Source organism: Hyperolius riggenbachi, chromosome 7 (genome assembly GCF_040937935.1).
Source record: "Hyperolius riggenbachi isolate aHypRig1 chromosome 7, aHypRig1.pri, whole genome shotgun sequence".
NCBI lineage: Eukaryota > Metazoa > Chordata > Amphibia > Anura > Hyperoliidae > Hyperolius > Hyperolius riggenbachi.
In genome coordinates, this window is record NC_090652.1 from 276810289 (window position 1) to 276827943 (window position 17655).

At 43.0% G+C, this 17655-nt stretch overlaps 1 protein-coding gene across 2 annotated transcripts in view; it reads right to left on the bottom strand.

Moving 5' to 3' along the window:
- The window catches only part of RIF1 (replication timing regulatory factor 1), a 94934-nt gene that overhangs the window by 11336 nt on the left and 65943 nt on the right, over window positions 1–17655 (bottom strand). For both annotated transcript variants that reach the window (XM_068245812.1, XM_068245811.1), the window contains exons 22-30: window positions 17353–17629; window positions 14979–15018; window positions 14684–14886; window positions 11091–11190; window positions 10783–10929; window positions 9949–10088; window positions 8092–8181; window positions 6995–7043; window positions 2120–5407 (exon numbers count right to left, since the gene is read on the bottom strand). In XM_068245812.1, coding sequence (XP_068101913.1) covers window positions 2120–5407; window positions 6995–7043; window positions 8092–8181; window positions 9949–10088; window positions 10783–10929; window positions 11091–11190; window positions 14684–14886; window positions 14979–15018; window positions 17353–17629 — 4334 coding nt within the window. The remainder of the gene's footprint in view (window positions 1–2119; window positions 5408–6994; window positions 7044–8091; window positions 8182–9948; window positions 10089–10782; window positions 10930–11090; window positions 11191–14683; window positions 14887–14978; window positions 15019–17352; window positions 17630–17655) is intronic.

A 17655-nucleotide genomic window follows, 5' to 3' on the forward strand; every position in this document is an offset into this window, starting at 1 on the left:
TAAATATTGGGACATAAACACAATTCTAACATTTTTGGCTCTATACACAACCACAATGGATTTGAAATAAAACAAAAAACAATGTGCTTTAACTGTAGACTGTCAGATTTAAGTTGAGGGTATTCACATCCAAATCAGGTGAACGGTGAAGGAATAACAGTTTGCTTATCTGCCACCCACTTGTTAGGGGCCAAAAGTAAATGGGACATAATCATAAATAAAAACTCACGTTTTAAAGGAATACTATCGATACCCAAGTGTTCTAAAATGACAGTGTGTAAATAATGTCTAAGTAGCTGTGTAAACATTTTCCTACTTTTCATGTTAAATATCAGAGGCAAAAGCTGTAATTTATTGAGGGTAGGATTTAGCTATATTGGGACAAATCAATTGCAGAAGGGGTGTCTGCTTCAATGCACAGCCAGAGTTGCATATCAGACTACAGAAAGCAAATATCAAACTTATCAAACTCTGAAAGCTGTGAGAATTAATTACATTTCCTGTGCTCTCTTCAGACAAGTCAGTCAAACACAGGACACAGGAGCTGCAGCTGTTGGGAGCTCTCTCTCTCTGTCACACACAGAGCTACACAGAGTTAACTGATCAAGTGTGAGGGGAATTTCCCCTCTCCTCATGGCTCAGTCAGCGTCAGTTTTGGCGTCAGTAAAGTTTGAATGTATTTAGATTACAGTAAACAAAGAAGTTGCTACTAAAATGTATACACCAGTACTTAGCAACACTTCCCAAACAATTCCTGTGTCAATTGAAAAAAATATGTGAATCGATAGTATTCCTTTAATACTTGGTTGCAAATACTTTGCAGTCAATTACAGCCTGAAGTTTGCAACATAGACATCACAAGATATAGTACACAAGACTATACTATAATTATTGCAGCTTCAGATGTAGAATGGAGACACACCAACTACCTGTAAGTTACCCATCTTGGGACTGTAAATGGATAAAACAAGCACCCTTTACATCCAATAACCTGGGTTACTAATCTTTAACTCGTTAAACCTTTTCGCCATTCACTTCCAGTTAGCAGTCTATGCTGCCTATACAAAGCACTTTAATATGTATTGGCGTTAGCAGAACTGCATTTATTCGTAGGCTCCCCAGGCATGTGCCTGAAAATACCAGTTCTACAGAAATGGCCCCTTTCTATCACCAGCCCACATATACACAGGAACAGCTCCTCCACCACTTACAACAGAACAGCCACCTACAACGGACCAGCCCACCACCACCTAAAATGGAAAAGCCCCCCCACCACCACCTACCCGAGAGCAGCCCCCCACCACCTACCCGAGAGCAGCCCCCCACCACCTACAGGAGAAAAGCCCACATCTACATTAGAATAGGTGCCAAACTAGAGAAAAGTATTGCTTCAGCTTTAACCTTCCAGGCGGTAAGCCTCCTATGCTGCGCAGGAAGATATCTCAGCCCCTAGTGGGGCGATTTGCCCCACTTAAAGTGCTGTGCGCGCAGCTAGCACTTTGCTAGCCGCGCACACAGCTTGATCGCCGCCTGCACGCAGCGGCGGAAGCCCCCCCCCTGCGCTGCCCGGACCAATGAGTTCCAGGCAGCGCTATGGGCTGGATGAAAGGCGTCTGACATCAGGACGTCGGCTGACGTCCATGTCATTCCGATCATCGCCATGGCGACAGGAGAAGCCAAACAGGGGAACGCGTTATATACGCGTTCCCCTGTTTGCTATTGATGCCGGCGACGATCGCACTAGAGGGACACATGCGCCCTCTAGTGGTGTTTCATGTAGCTACCACTCTGGTAGCTTTACATGAAACAAAAAAAAAAAAAAAAATTAAAAAAACAAAACGGATTTCTGCCTATTTGGCAGAAAAAAAAAAAAATCTACCGCCAGGAGGGTTAAACTAACTAACCTAATTAGCTGTGAAAGGATCACTTTAAACAGATTAAAAAAAGCTCACTCAATTACAGCCCTCACAGTGAGAAAAAGAAAACCGCATAATTGTTAGTCAGATTAGATTGGTACTATGTAAAAACATTTCTTTCATGTTGCATGTCACTTTAGGTACCCTTTAAATAAGTTACGCTTCTTTACATACTAAGCCATATAGAAACATTCTAAAATTACCTTATTAATGGGAGATGGTGAATCAATTTCTTGCTGTCTCTTTAGTCCTTTCTTTAGGATGCTCGTTGAAGGTGATGCTGATGGAGACCAGCTGAAACTTCCAGAGGGGCTGTCATTCGCTACAACCATATATGGCAAGCCCTTAAGTTTTGAGGGAGAATCTGTGGAAGAATGTCCTTCACCCAGGCCAGATTGTGCCATTTCTGGTATTCCCAGAGCAGCAGCCTCAAGCTCGTCATTCACCTTTGAACCTTCTGTTGAGGTGGATATATTTGAAAGTGGATCAGTAGATTGAACTGCACAAGTTTCTGGAAGCTCCTGATGAATTGGAACATTTTCCTTTTCATTGTCTGCATTTTGTTCAACTGTAACTAAACCGCTCTCTTCTGCCAAAGTCTGACAAAACATATCTTCATCTGGTTTCTCCTCAGCAGGATGTTTAACTACCACAGAAAGTTCATCTTCATGCAAACCGCTCTCTTCAGTAGATGCCTTTTCTATATCTCCAGTCTTTCCAGTAGATGTATTTTCAGCTGCTGTAGGTTCTTCGGAAGCTTTGTCCAGGTCTACACCAGCTTCTTCAGCAGGTTTTTCCACCCCCATTTCAACCTTTTCAACAGAAGATTTAGACACGTCAAATTCAGGTTTATTCACAAAATCCTGACGACCTGTTACAGAAAAGACTCGGTTTTCCTTATCTTCCTCATTATCCTCTACTATTATACTCTGAGCATTTTCTAATTCTTCAAATTTGTCATTGACTGAGTCACTCGTAGGGGGCTCGTGAGCTTCCATATCTACCACCTGGCAGCTGGATGTTTCTTCTACCTCTTGAACCATTTCTTCTTCTTCAGAACATGGTTCTACAATACATTCCTTCTCAATATTTTGCTCTGCCACAATGGTTTTTCTTTGAATTACTGTCTCTTCTGTATCACTAGGTTCAGTTGAGGAATCTATCACTTCCAGAGCTTTTTCTTGAATGGAAACCTGCATTTCCTCAGGTTCACTCTTACATTTGTCTAATGGAACAACTGTGTGTTCCTGCTCAGACTCTGTGTCGGATTTTATCTCGCCAGCTGAGCCTTTGAAGAACCCTTGCTGTTGTGATAGAACAAGAGGTGTACTTACAGCACATGGCCCAGAAAATGTGTAGTTAAACTGAATGTCGGATGAAGTATCAATAGTCTTTTTGCATTCAGTATCCCCAGATTTAAGTTCTGTGAAGGACTTCTCTCGATTACTTAAGGTCTCACAGCAACATTCACAGCCTCTAGATTTTCTGACTCTACGACTTCTTTTATGGGGACAGCTGACGAGCACTGACCCAGTTTCTGAATTTTTAAATACATCAGAGACTACTGTGGAAAAGTCTCCAGCAGTGGGTTCAGTCATTAAGCTTTGCATAGGGCTGTTAGTGTTAGTAAGGTTATATGTTTTGCCCATTTCCATTGTACACACCAAGTCTGTAGTTTGTACTTTGCTATTCATTTGAGTAAGTTCATATGTTTTATTGATTTCCACTCGGGACTCCAACTCAACATCTTGCACTGTGCTCTTAATTTTGGTATTATAGGTTTTGTTAATTTCCAGAGTAGAACCTAAGTCTGTGTTTTCTCCAGCTTCTAACCTTGGAATTTTAGAACGCGATGCAAAATTTTCAGAAATGATGGTGTAGGTTTCTCCATCTATTTCTGACTGAGAATCCACTTCAGAGACAATATCAGAAGCACTGTCTGGCTCTTTATCAGAATGCTTCATGTTGAATGGGGTTGTATCTTCAGACTGTGACTCCTGAGAAGATTCTGCTTTTTCCTGTTCAGGTTTAATAATTCTAGGTCTACCCCGCTTTCTCTTGACTAATACCTCACGAGTTTGGGAATTATCAGACTCTGAGTTGTCATTGCCTGTAGGCGTGGTTTGCAGAGACCGCCTTGTGTGATACCTAGGTCTGCCTTTTGTCAACTCTTGGCTGGAGTCTGAAGGTTTAGCATCCTTAATATCTACATTCTTCAAGGCTTCATCAGCTTGTGAATTTTCTAGTGTAGTTTCAGCAAAGCCAGTATCATCTGCTCCCTCTGTTTTTATAAGCTTTTCATTATGAGGTTTGCTCAGAGTTTCATTGAATGGAAGAGCTTTCAAGCCTTGTTTTTGTTCTTCCTTGCTTTGGGATGGTTTTTCTATAGTGGCTTCCTTTTTAATACTTTCTAATATTTCAGACTGCCTTCTGGAGGAGCGCCTCAAGGAGATTTGGCTAAGAGCTTTCTGAGGATCTGCCATTCTAGTCTGGTTAACATCATCTGGTGGGGTATTTTCCTTGGTATCTAGGTTACCTTCTGGAGGTAAATTTTCCTTATCTGGATCTACAACCGCTTCTTCCATTTTAGGAGGCTGAGACTCTGGCACAAGTTCATAGTCCATTTCTTTTCCAACAATGGAGTTGGATTCACCTTTTGGTGTGCCCGTTTCTATTGCAGCTCCAGTTTTAACACTATCCAGCACTTCTGACTGTCTCCTGGAAGAACGTCTCAAGGCAGTTTGATTAATGGAAGATTTCTGTGGTATCTGTGGATCTGTCATAGCTGTGTGGATAAAAGACTCTGGTGGGGTGTTTTCCTTATAATACATGCTCGTCTCTGGTGCAGCATTTTCCTTGTCCGTGTCTACAGCCATCTCATCTAGTGGTGGAGGCTGAGTATCTGGTACATAATCACTGTCCATGTCACCTCCAGCAACCATGCTGGATTCACTTTCATGTTTTTGAGCAGGTTCTGGCAATTCCAGTTTATTTCCTGCATCTTCACTTTGACGTGTGGCTTTAGACCCTCGTCTGGAAGCAGGTTTTGTTTGCACGGTCTGTGACTCAATCTCCAATTTCTGCAAAGGATTTTTACTCCTATGTACCTTTTCACCAGATTTCTGCTTTGACTCTTTTGCTTCTTGGCTATCTGGCACCAAAATAACTTCTTTTGTATTTGGAAACTTGGCATCCGACAACGGGCTAAAAGAGCGATTTCCAGAGCTGTCAAACTTTTCTAAGGTAATGAAAGACTGTCTTCTGCTAGCAGGCTGGGGTGGGGTTCCCAACACCATATCCGAAGAGGCAGAACTGTTACTGACATTACAGAGATTTGGAGCTTCTTTTGAGGTATTTAATACAGCCGAGTCAGCTAAAGATTTTGAATTGTTTGCTTCCACCGCAGACATTTTAACACCTGCAACATCTTTAACCATGGGCATATCTTCATTGGTCTTGGTCTCTGTTTTCGGTGAACCTGGGACTTTTTCCTAAAAAACAAACCAAAAACACAGAAGTAGAAATGCTTAATGAAAGTATTTAATAACAGAATGAATTAAAACATCCCACCCAGGATCTTCACTCCTCCCATGAAACACTCCTGTCCTATAGAGTATGGACTCATTCTTGCATCCAGGATTTCTCATGAGTGTCACCTCTGCTTTGGAAACCTTTCCCACAGCGTGTCATATGCCAAGCCTAGAAACTATCAAACACCTCTTCAGACAAGCTTGCAATGTGTCAGTCAGATGTTGAGGCTCATAGCCTCATCAGCAATCCCCTTCATTTCCTAACCTGGTGTCTCCAACCAACTACCCTCTAGATTGTAGGCTGGTATTTCTTATGTTTTAAACCACGTGAACTATGTAGTCCTTTCATACTTGTGTTGCTGGATGTTCTGATTGTATATGCATGGATCTACTCACGTACACAGTTTGTTCCCCTCATGGTCTGTTTTATACTCCATCAAATACAAACCGTTTAAACACTTCGGTAACAGTGGCCTATGCACCCTTTAAGGACCAGAGGCCGCTGTTACCAGAAAGCCAAATTGCCACATATACTCACCGCTACCGCCGTCCATCCGTCGCCTCAGGCCACCCAAATGACGCCAAAGGAGCCGCTTTTATAGGCTCCTGACTCTCAATGTAAGCCAATGGGAGTTGCTTACATTAAAGACAGGGACAGGAGTCAATGAAATTTACTCCTAACCGGCTCACAGAGCTCTGCTGTCAGACGCCAGGGCGAGTAAAAGATGAGAATGTGCGGCAGCGGTGATGTGAAATCTACGCCCTGGAATGTATAACAGCATCAAAAAAGGTGTAGATTTCACTTACTGACGCCCAGAAGCAGTTAAAGATTGAAGACAAATCCAGTCCTAATCAAAAACTTAAGTCTTGGAGATCCGCCGAATCAGCCATCACTTCCTCATCTACTATGTCTGTAGGAGGTTGAATACAGTGTATACTGGACTATGGTCTTTAAGAAATACAAAGCGCCATATGAAGCTTTGGTGAATGCCAGGTATACAGATGAAGCAGTCACTGGATCACCATATGCTTTACAATCCTATCATACATTTTCAGTGTTCTCCCCAGGCTCTTTTAGCTGGGTGCTTCACCTGGCTAGTTTTGATGAGCACCCAGCTGTCATCGGCTCACCTACTCCCTATTCTGTAAGCATAATTGCTCACAGAAGCACTGACCCTGCATTCTCATCTCGCCCCACCCGGCTACTTTTTCATGCTACCCGACTGGAAAAAATTTCTGGGGAGAACACTGCATTTTTATTGTTTTTGCACATGCAGCTGATCCTGTAGTTGACTTCCATCAGAGTTTATAGTCAAGGGACTTGAAGGTCCAACAGGAAGTTGCAAAGTTAAACAAGCAGCAAGCTGATGACTGAATAAAATCAGGATTTTTCAGCAGCTTAAAGGATCCTGACAATTTTATCCATCATGAATGAGTCAAGCACATCTGCACCGTTTCCAATATAGTGGATGACATCCACATGTGTGCTGAATTTCTAAATTAAATGCAAGGAGAGGCATCCTTTCTAGTAAAATGAGTGATATTTACCTTCGACTCAATATTTTCTTTAGTTTCATCCAGTGAACTAGGCTTTTCTCTAAAATGAAGAGAGGTAAGAAATTAGATTATAACCAGTTAATTAACCGGTTCAGCACCGCAGTGCCGAAAATCTCATGCATCCGAGCAACGTTCACCTCCCATTCATTCGCCTATAACTTTATTGCTACTTATCACAATGAATTGATCTATATCTTGTTTTTTCCGCCACTAATTAGGCTTTCTTTGGGTGCTACATTTTGCTAAGAATTATTTTTTTCTAAATCCATTTTAACAGGAAGATTAAGAAATGAAAAAAATTCATTATTTCTCAGTTTTTGGCCATTATAGTTTGAAATTAATATAAGCTACCGTAATTAAAACTCATGTATTTTATTTGCCCATTTGTCCCGGTTACACCGTTTAAACAATGTCCCTATCACAATTTATGGTGCCGATATTTCATTTAGAAATAAAGGTGCATTTTTTCAATTAGCGACCATCACTATTTATAAGCTTATAATTTTAAATATTATAATAACATACTCTCTTGACATGCATATTTAAAAAGTTTAGACCCTTGGGTAACTATGTTTTTTTTTTTTTTTTTATTGTATTTTTTTATTTTTTTTTAATAAAATATGTATGTGGGTAATTTTTGGTGTGGGAGGGAAACTCCTAATTTTAAATGTAAAATAGAATTGTTTTATTAAAAATGTATGTGGGTGCAGTTTACTATTTGGCCACAAGATGGCCACAGTAAAAAAAAAGTCCTGGATACGAACGATCTCGCATCCAGGAACTAAAGTACACGGAGAAGTTTCCTGGGGGGCAGAAATACCGCTCTCACTAGAAAGCGGCGGTTTTTCTGCGGGGGGAAATTAGATCGGTGAATGGGAATTCTATTCCCATTCACTGATCGGCGGGGCTAGCGGCGGGGCTAGCGGCGGGAGCGCGCCCGATCGCGCTCACCATGTGGCAGAAGCAGCAGTGCCTATCTGGACGAGGAAGCTCGTCCAGATAGGCCGAACTGGTCAACAAGCATCGTTAAATCCTGCATTGCTAAGAGCAGATCTGACTGTCTTTCAGTGCACATTATCAGTACTTACTGTGAATTGTCTTGGCTCTGGGTATATTGAGCAAACATTGCGGTGTCTTGAGAAGCATCCAAATTGTTGTACATGACAGGTATGTCCACCCTTTTGAAACAGAGCATAAGGTGAGATAGGAAAGTGCATAAAATCATTAAAAAAAACAAAACACACTTGAAGCAACACAAAACCGAAAATAAAAATTGCCAAACAAAATGGAGGATTTATATTCTGTAGAACTAAGTAGATCTCTTTAAAAACAAAAATGTTTTTGTGATGTTTTACGACAGCTTAGGGCCTGTTTACAGCGGTTGCACTGCCTAGTGGGATAAAGCAATGCACAACTGACCCGCATTATATTTACAAATGCATCTAGTGCCCATTGGGCTAGTTTAGATCTATGCGCAGTAGCATAGTGCGTTGCAATTCCGCACCTCCTGCTGCATTTTTTGTGTGCGCATTGTGGACTTTACATTAGAAAACCCAGATGAAAATGCACGGCAACTGATTCCATTAAAGGGTATCACTTGCCAGTGTAAAAGGACCACCATCATGAAAAACTATAAAATGTATACACACTTGCAAAAAAAAAAAAAAAAAAAAAAATTATTCTCCCAGAGTAAAATGTACAATAAATTACTTCTAAGATTACTTCTTCTAAGTTCCTGTCACTTACAGTAGGCAGTAAAAATATGACAAGGTTTTGAATTGGTCGATTGGGGGGGGGGGGGGGGTTCTCAGGGTTTTCTTTATTTTCACAAGCACTTACTGAACAACAGTTGCTCAGTTCAGCTGCCTAAATGGTGTGCAAATACGTAGGCAGGCCAACATCTTTGAATAGGTCTATTCCAGAGAGTGCTTTTGTAAAGAATAAAGGGGATACTGAGAATTCCCCATGAGGAGATGGACTAGACCAAAACCTGTCAGACTGTTATATTTTTACAACCTAACGTAAGTGACAGCAACGTAGGAGAAAATTTATAGTGCATTCTATTTTGAGAGAAATGTATTTTTAAAAGGACGACCAAGGTGAAAAACTGATGAGAAAATTATATCTATCCTCCTAAAAATGACTTAAGACATCCCATGGTTTTATTTTAAAATTTAAATCTACTTTTAAAAGTTATTACTGTTTGTCTCTGCTCAATGGCATTCATTGAAGTATGCCAGAGCTAAAATCTTTGAAGTACTGTATTGGCCCTTTATCTCTTTCCTGCTCTCAGAAGTAATTTACTGCCAGGAAAGTGTTTTATGGCTATAATTCCTCATTGGTGAGTGTTATGCTATAGTCTGATCCAGTCCTGTCTCGGACAGAAACTGTCACTTGCATACCTGATTAACTGTTTCAGGCAGAGAAAAAAAAAGGAATGCAGCATAGTGATTTGTGTGCTTGGCACAATACATACACATGTCTCATGTCACCTCAGATGTCTTTTAACCAATTTGCCGACCACCCGCAGCCGATGTGCGGCGGCAAAGTGGACGCCGAAAGGACCGCAATACGCCGAATAGCGGCGGCTCCTTTTGGCTCGTAGGGGCAGCGATCGTGTTACTGGTGATGGTAGGTTTTATGACCGAGCAATAAACCGTGAAAGCTGCAGTGGTCTGAATGGAAAAAAAGGCTCTGGTCCTTAAGGGGTAGAAAAACTGTGGTCCTCAAATGGTTAAGTATGTGTACACATGCATTTAAAGGTTTTTGTTTTTTGGGTTTTTTTTGCAATAGTGGTCTTTAAAGCAACATTAAAATCTATTCATGTGTATCCAGTATAAAACTACCTGCTTCAATTGAAACTGGGAATTACAGAATTTCTAAGAAAGCTGCTGAGAGTTTGACCAGAGCGCATGAAGTAAAGGGTCAAAGCTCAGGTCATTAACCTTTTGGTACGAAGAACTTCTTTCTGATGTTCTGTCAGAACTCTCTCTTTAGTTTCTGGGGGAATGAAAGTGAAATCAACCGACAGCTCCTCTTCCAGGATTTTCTTTTTGGAACGTGGAGAGGAAAAATCCAGCTTCAGCTATCAAAACAATAGGAAAAAAAATAAGAATCCAACATCAGTTTATGGACAACCCCCACCCAAAACGTTTATTTCATGCCTGCTATGTACTGCATACCTAAATAACAGGTTTACTAGTGCAGTGTATCCTCTACAGCAGGGCTTCCCAACTGTGTCTGCAAGTACCACCAACAGTGCATGTTTTGAGAAAATCCACAGAGGTAGTTAGCTCTGAGACACTAATTATCTCGCCTGTAAAGGTTTGTGGTTTTCTGCAAAACAAGTACTGTTAGTGGTACTTGAGGACAGGATTGGGAAACCCTGCTCTGCTGACCAGGGCCACAGAATGTTTTGTCCGTTTTATGGCGGTGCCATCTAACTTTCTGCAAAACCTGAAAACACCCAGCATTTGACCCAACATCTGGCTTATTTCTAGTTTATGTCTCTAAGCACCTCCAAGATACACCAATACTGTCAACACACACTGCTAACAGTGAGAAAAACCTCTCTCAAAACAGCTTGAGGTGTCCAAGCAAAATACAGGTTTGAAAGTCATTGTAAGGGGAACTCCCATAACACTCCCCAATGACACCAGAGAAAATACTTTCCAGCTTTATACTATTTCTAGTCAAACATGTCTATCCAAATCAAGGATTCATAAAAGCTTCATTCCTACACAAAAGCTTGGCCATCGCTTATAAAACAACTGCCTTACCTTGGCCTGAGAATGTTTAGTTGGAGTGTCTTTAGTCGGAGTGCCTCTCTCCTTAAGCTCTTCAGCTCTGGCCAGCAGAGAGTCTCGTTTTCCAGTGGATTTCACCTCAATTCCACTAAACTTTGTCCCCAGCTGAGAATTCTCTATCTGCACCAGAGATCGAAAGCAAAAAGCAGAGATTTACTGCAATGAATGACATGAATTCATGGTTTATAGTGGTGAGGTACAATGGCTACTTGATATGACTTGTTAATGTAAAACAGCATCTTCTAACGAGGGCAATAAAGCGTTCATTCACAAACACTCACATTGTCTGAGTATGGGCCACTGGAGTCCTCTGCTGTAGATGTATAGGTGAAGCCCGGTAAAAGGAGTAGAGTCTTCAACTTAACTTGATTTAAAACAGGTCTAGAAAATATGAAATAGGCAAGTGTTTTAACAATTACAGGTAAATTCCACCCTTCTGCTATAAGAAGGTCTGTCAGTGCTGTGCAAGTTAAAGGGAGTTGGCCAAAGAGGTTGCAGCAGGTTGGCACTACAGTGTTTTTAGAACACATACATATAGTGAACTCCAGCGTGCACTCTTCCTGATAAACTTCATCAGCGTGCTCTAGCCAGTGTGTAACAAGTAAGGAAGAAAAGCTGGCACTGCTGCAGATGCTTGATTAACCTCCCTGGTGGTAACCCCGAGCTCAGGTCGGGGTAGGGAATTACAATTTTTGATTTGGAGTCCCGCGCACATTGGCGCTGCGCAGAGGGACTCCAGCCTCCCTCCCTGCGGCTTCTCTCTGGCCGCCGGGATCCCCATATCCCCGCTCTTGTTCCGGTGACCCAGCAGCCAATCAGTGCGGCAGAGCGCCGGGACTCATTTTTAAAGTAGACCTGGACTGTTAGGGGAAAAAAAAAAAATGTGTATGGTATGGGTATTACAACTTTTATTTATCACATGAAGTTTGCATCTGTGAACCACTTTGTATTAATTAACCAAGCATCTGCAGCAGTGCCAGCAAGTTAAAGGGAACCTGTAGTGAGGGGGAAAAAGTGCCCAATTTAGGTACCTGCCAAGGTAAGTTTCCCCTGTCCTCACCACTCCTACGCTGGGTCCAGACATCGACAAGCACTTGTTGACGGCATGAGGGGGCGCACTAGCGCAGACCTAATCTGGCCCAGCTTTTTTTTGCAAAATCTGTGCTATTGTGCACTGCAGCTGCGACCTTCGGGAAGAGACAGCGAAACTGCGTGTTGGAGAGAGAAAGGGGAGCCACTGGAGGTTCCAGCAGCTTTCTTCTCCCAAGGTAAAGTATTTAGCTTCTTGGTTTGCAATCCTCACAGGTCTGTTTTTGCAATTTAATGTTATAAAAAATTACCTGTTAGAAATATGTAATCTTTAAGACCAAGCGGTCATTTGTTAAGTAATCTAAAGTAACTACATGTGGTCCCCGGTTAACGAACAAGATAAGGACTGTAGGTTCATTCTTAACCGGAATCCATTCTTAAGTTGGAACTCTGTGCCATCTCTGTCCCCTTTGCCTCTAGTGTCCCGTTTGTCCCCTTCAGGGGCTTTGTTCTCCTGAGCTCGTTTGTCCCCCTCCATGTTCTTACCTCGATTTGTACCACCCTGTGCCTCTACCTCCATTTGTACAACCCATGCTTCTTTTTGTACCCCTTGTGCTTCTGTACCCCCTCTGTGCCTCTGGCTACCCTTGTGCCTCTGCTTTGCCCCCCCCCCCCCCATTAGCCTCTGTCCCCTCTGGACTCACATTCCAGCAGAGTCTAATGCTGCCTGTCCTCCTCCTGCTGCCTCTAGCCACGTACAAGGCTGTGGAGTCAGAGTCGAGGCAATTTTGGGCACCCGGAGTCGGAGTTTCAGATTTCATAAACTGAGGAGTCGGAATCGGCTGATTTTTGTACAAAATCCACAGCACTGTTAAGTATTAGACTAAGGAGTCGGAGCCATTTTGGGCACCCAGAGTCGGAGTTTCATAAACTGAGGAGTCGGAAGATTTTTGTACCGACTCTACAGCCCTGCGTACAACAGCGCTAGATGCAGCATCGCTTCTGTAAGCCATGTGACACAGTAACCTGGGAGAGTGAGAGTTTGAAGCCGCATCTTCAAACTTCTCCCACACGGAAATGACATTGCGACGGGATCGGGCCGTTCGTATTGGCGGATCGTTCGAAAGTCAGGGGTTCGTAAATCAGGGACTACCTGTATAAGATAGAGGCATTCTATACTGTATATGGCTTATTCACTTATTTTATATAAGGTCCCATTTCAGTTTCCAGCCAGCTGTGAATGTTCTAAACAGAAATGATTGTTTATTCCTTAACCTCCTTAGCGGTAATCATGAGCTAGACTCTGGGTGGAAAACCGCAGCTCAGAGCGGTAACCCCAAGCTACACTCGTGGTAGCCGCCAGGAGGTTCATGCAGAGCATTGCACACAGCGGGCGTACTCACCCACCTCCCGAGCAATCCAGACACTGGCGGCCATTCCTCTTCCTGCCCACGGAGGCTCTGCATCCCCCTGGTGAGATCCCCGACTGTAGTTATGACGACAGCCCGCAATCTCACTATAGGGTTACAGCGCCAGCCGGAGGACGGAGGTAGAACTGCAGTACTGGATCCCATGGAGGGGAGTGAGAGCTGGAGCTGCTACAGAGACTCTGGCCGCATGATTTTTATCTTGCTTTTAGAATCTAAAAGCACATGAAAAAAAAAAATAAAAAAAAAAATTGTACCTTTGTGCCTTTAGACCCTAAAATCAGGAAAGAATCATACCGCCAGGGAGGTTAAAGAGTGAAATTTAAGGATAAGCAAGAGTGTAATATTCAGTTTTAACCATGCATTAGTGGATACAGGCCTGCAGAAAGGGGATTAAAGCAACTTAGTCACCGCAGCACTCCATCCTCCTGACACTTCCTACACAGCCGGAAGGAGGAAGTATTGGGAGGATGTAAAAGGGCATAGAACTCTGTTGCTAAGTGGAGCTAAAGAGAAATTTGAAAGGCTCCCAGAGCAGAAATAACCTAGAGAAAGGGGGGGGGGGGGGGGGGGAGCAGGCATATACTGTGATCTGACCTGATGCCTAACGCTCCCCCCCCCCCCCCCCCCCGTTCACTGCATAAATGCCCCTCCGGCAGCCTCTTCCGGGTAGCCGAAGCTGGGCTTTACTGCGCGCCCTACAGCGTGTACATGTGGTTGGACTCTGCACAGGCATGACATCATGCGCATGCGTAGAGCACTCCTGGGTGCGCCTGTAGGACGCACACAGTCTGACCAGCCCCTGCGCAGTAGTGCCAGACTCTGGCAAGCCAGAAAGGCTGTGTCACAGTTTATGCCTGCTTACCCCCATTTCTCTAGGTTATTTCTTCTCTGGTATCCTTTAAAAAATAAAATGTATAATGAATTCCTAATTTTTTACAATATTACTTAATAAGTTAGACAGTGTTTGCTGGATCATGAAAGACCTTTTAAAAGAAAAAAGTAGCTAATGCCCTAAGTGAAGTATACTAGAGCCAGGGGCGGACGTAGCACAAGGCACCGGCTTAGAGGCGCCAGTGTGCTGAGAGGTGGCTGTCAACAGTCTGCAAATCCGCGCTCACCATCCTGGGGGAGAGATGATGGCTACACAAGCCAGGGCATTGGACAGCCTGCACACTTGTGGTGCCGTCTGCCAGGCCAATCAGCTTGGGTGGAGTTTAGGATGTTAGGATGCCAGAACTTCTGCGCCTATATAAGATGTTAATCTGGCCAGGATTGTGGCTGTAATTTACAGAATGCTCATTTTTTCTTCCTACATACTAGAACGTTTTGGCCATTTTGTTTTTATTCAATTTGTTTTACAAAAATAAAACAAGCAAACAAAAAAAAAACAACAAAAAACAAACAAAAACTCATACTTGAGCTCCTCCGGGTAAACCAATGTGGCAGCCTTGCCGAAGGACCCATTCCAGAACTGTGAGGCTTGCATCCTGAACTGCTTGTTCTTGTGAAGAAAGATGGCCCCTAGCAGAGGTGAGAGGGCTTCAAGCAGATCATTATCATAAGAGCCAGTATACCGAGATCCCAGACAGGACAGGACATCTCCAAGGAGTTTATCCAACTACAAGAGAAATCATTCTGATAAGCACACCGATAGCAGCGCACTTCCTATACAGTACAATGAGGACAAAAAGACAAGCCAAAATACTTCACCTTATTGCTAAGAGAACTGTAAACTTTTGGAGATTCAGACCTATTAAAGAAAAGAGGTACAATTCAGCTAAAAAGATACAAGTATATAAATCCTCATTTTTTTGATTCTTTCAAGAAATCCCCGATGCTTGGAAAAATTGGGGGCAAAAAGAAAACAAGCGACAGCGGTTAAGATGGATAGACAGCGTATGAGAAGCTATGAACATGCCTATGCAACAGCTGAGAGAAGTCGCGATTGATAGACATCTGGCGTGCAAAAGTACATATGGTCATGAAGAGCTGTAAGTCAACTAAACGAATGAGTAGATATAAAAGCTCAGTGGACTTTCCAGGAGAACTATAGTTTTCTGACCCGAACAATGCAAATTTACAATTTTAGACCTGGGGTCCACCAGAGCACTTTCAGCAGCCTTTTGGAATAGCCGGCGATTACAAAAGCGCTAGATTAATGAAAGTCAGTGAAAGGGATCCCACCCACTGGAAAATCCATTTTTCAATCACTGTACAAACAATTTTGCAGCACTTTTACTTCCAAACATATGAAAATTGCAAATCACACTGTACAAATCGCTCACAAATTTTGAAGTGCTCAAAATGAAATATAGCTGCAAAAAGTTACCAATGTCATCAATTGTGATTCATGCTTTCTAGTGGGTCCCAGGCCTTAATACTGTATAAACATGAAACATTTCTAAGTAACACTTTATGTGCTGTGGAGCTGAAGTGATATTAATTCCTGGCTGAAAGAGGATACTGAGTAAGTGGGAGGAGCCAGGTCTATATGATGGTTGTCATGTGATTTGGAAGGAGTTGTGACGGGTATACAACTAATGGAATTCTCAGCACAGTGCCTTTGTTCAGCTTGCTTGTCCAGCGCTGCCAAGTGGTAATTGAGCAGAAATGTTGCTGTGAACCGGTCTACCCTAATCTCCTCTTCTCAAATCTCCCATCCATAAAGTGAAGTGGGTACAGGAAAATCCCTGGCATCCAGCAACAGCAGAGATCAACTGATGCCAGATACAAGTGTTTGGCCGTTGCTTGAGCAATCGGGCGAATTAGCACAAACCTCCCCCCTAAATTACTTAGAGTCTTTGTCAGTTTTCCTGAACCTCCTTGCGGCTTTCCGCCTTCCCCAGTGCACAGAAGCCGGAGTGTCAGCTGACCCGCATGAGGTCATGTGACCATCCGGCTTCCGTACACAGATGCTGATCAATATAGATTACCATTAGACAACATTTCTTTTTAAAGTATAGTCAATAGCAAACCTCAGGCAAAAACAGACGCTTACCCAAGAGGGAAGCCTTTAGATGCTCCAGACATTGCCAACATCCTCCGCCCGAACACAGTGTCTGCCTGAGGCCCTCCTAAAGATTGTAACCACGCTTTCCTTTACGCATGAGCATAGCCATTCTGCACCTATGCAAGCGGCTACTGCTTACTGCACGGGCAATGTACACACACACACACACACACACACACTGTGATAGTGTATAAAAAGGAGTGTGGTCAATCAGAAACCTTGTCCGATTTCTTTCAGGGGACAGCGCTTGGCAACAACGAGGGCCATGAGACAAGGGAAGCCACCGGGTGTGTATGCGCTGGAATGAGGGGACCGTGAGAGAAACTGGAAGGCTCTATATTATGCAAAGCCTTCCCTCTCCATAGGCAAGTATTTTTCTTTTCACTTCAGTATTGCTTTAAGCAAGTATCTAATGTTTTTTGCCCTCTGTTTGCCTCAGGTACACTTTAAGGGCCCGTTTCCACTTGTACGGTATCGCCGCTGCTGAAATCGCATGTAGTTGCGATTCCGCATGCGTATTTTACCGCAATTTCGCATAGGTTAATTTTGATGAGATTTCAACCATGTTACTGTCTGTGTGATTTAACATTACTTTCTATGCGAAATCGCGGTAAAATATGCATGCCAAAACCGCATGCGATTTCCCTATTAAATACATTAGCGGCGATTCGCATAGCGGTGTGCGAATTCTGCCCGGTCTACCGTGCAGATTTTTTTCTGCACAGAAAAAAAAAAGCTCAGAAATCCTGACAAGTGGAAACAGGCCCATCCACTTGTATTGTCTATGCCAGTAATGGCTAACCTTGGCACTCCAGTTGTGACAAAACTACAAATCCCATCATACCTCTGCCTCCCCGAGTTATGCTTAGAGCTGTCAGAGTATTGCAATGCCTCATGGGACAACCACAGCTGGAGTGCCAAGGTTAGCCATCACTGGTCTATGCAAATCTGCATGCAGGAAACGCGTGCAGATTCACTCTCGTGGAAACGGGCCCTTAAGACATAAAAAGTAAAAAAAAAAACAAAAAAAAAAACAACATTAGAGAAGCAGGCCATAACAGAGAATTGACTTACTTTGTCTTCATATAAAAGACAGAAACGGGCTTTGTCAGCAGGGAGAATACCGTCCTGAGTATTGAGGGTAAACTGATGTGGCAGAGACAGATGGACAGAGAGCTTAGAATGGAAGATGCTATAGGGGACAAAGTTGAAGCGTTTGTCTCAATCAGAGACTGATCAGAACATAAAGCGTGAAAATCTTCCATCAGCTTTACAAGTAATTTCAGCAAGGAGCTCAGATTTCCCAGAGGCCCTCTCTTCTTCTTTGCCCAATCGGTTGGAGTAAGAGGAGCTGCAATTAGACAAAATGTTAAAAAG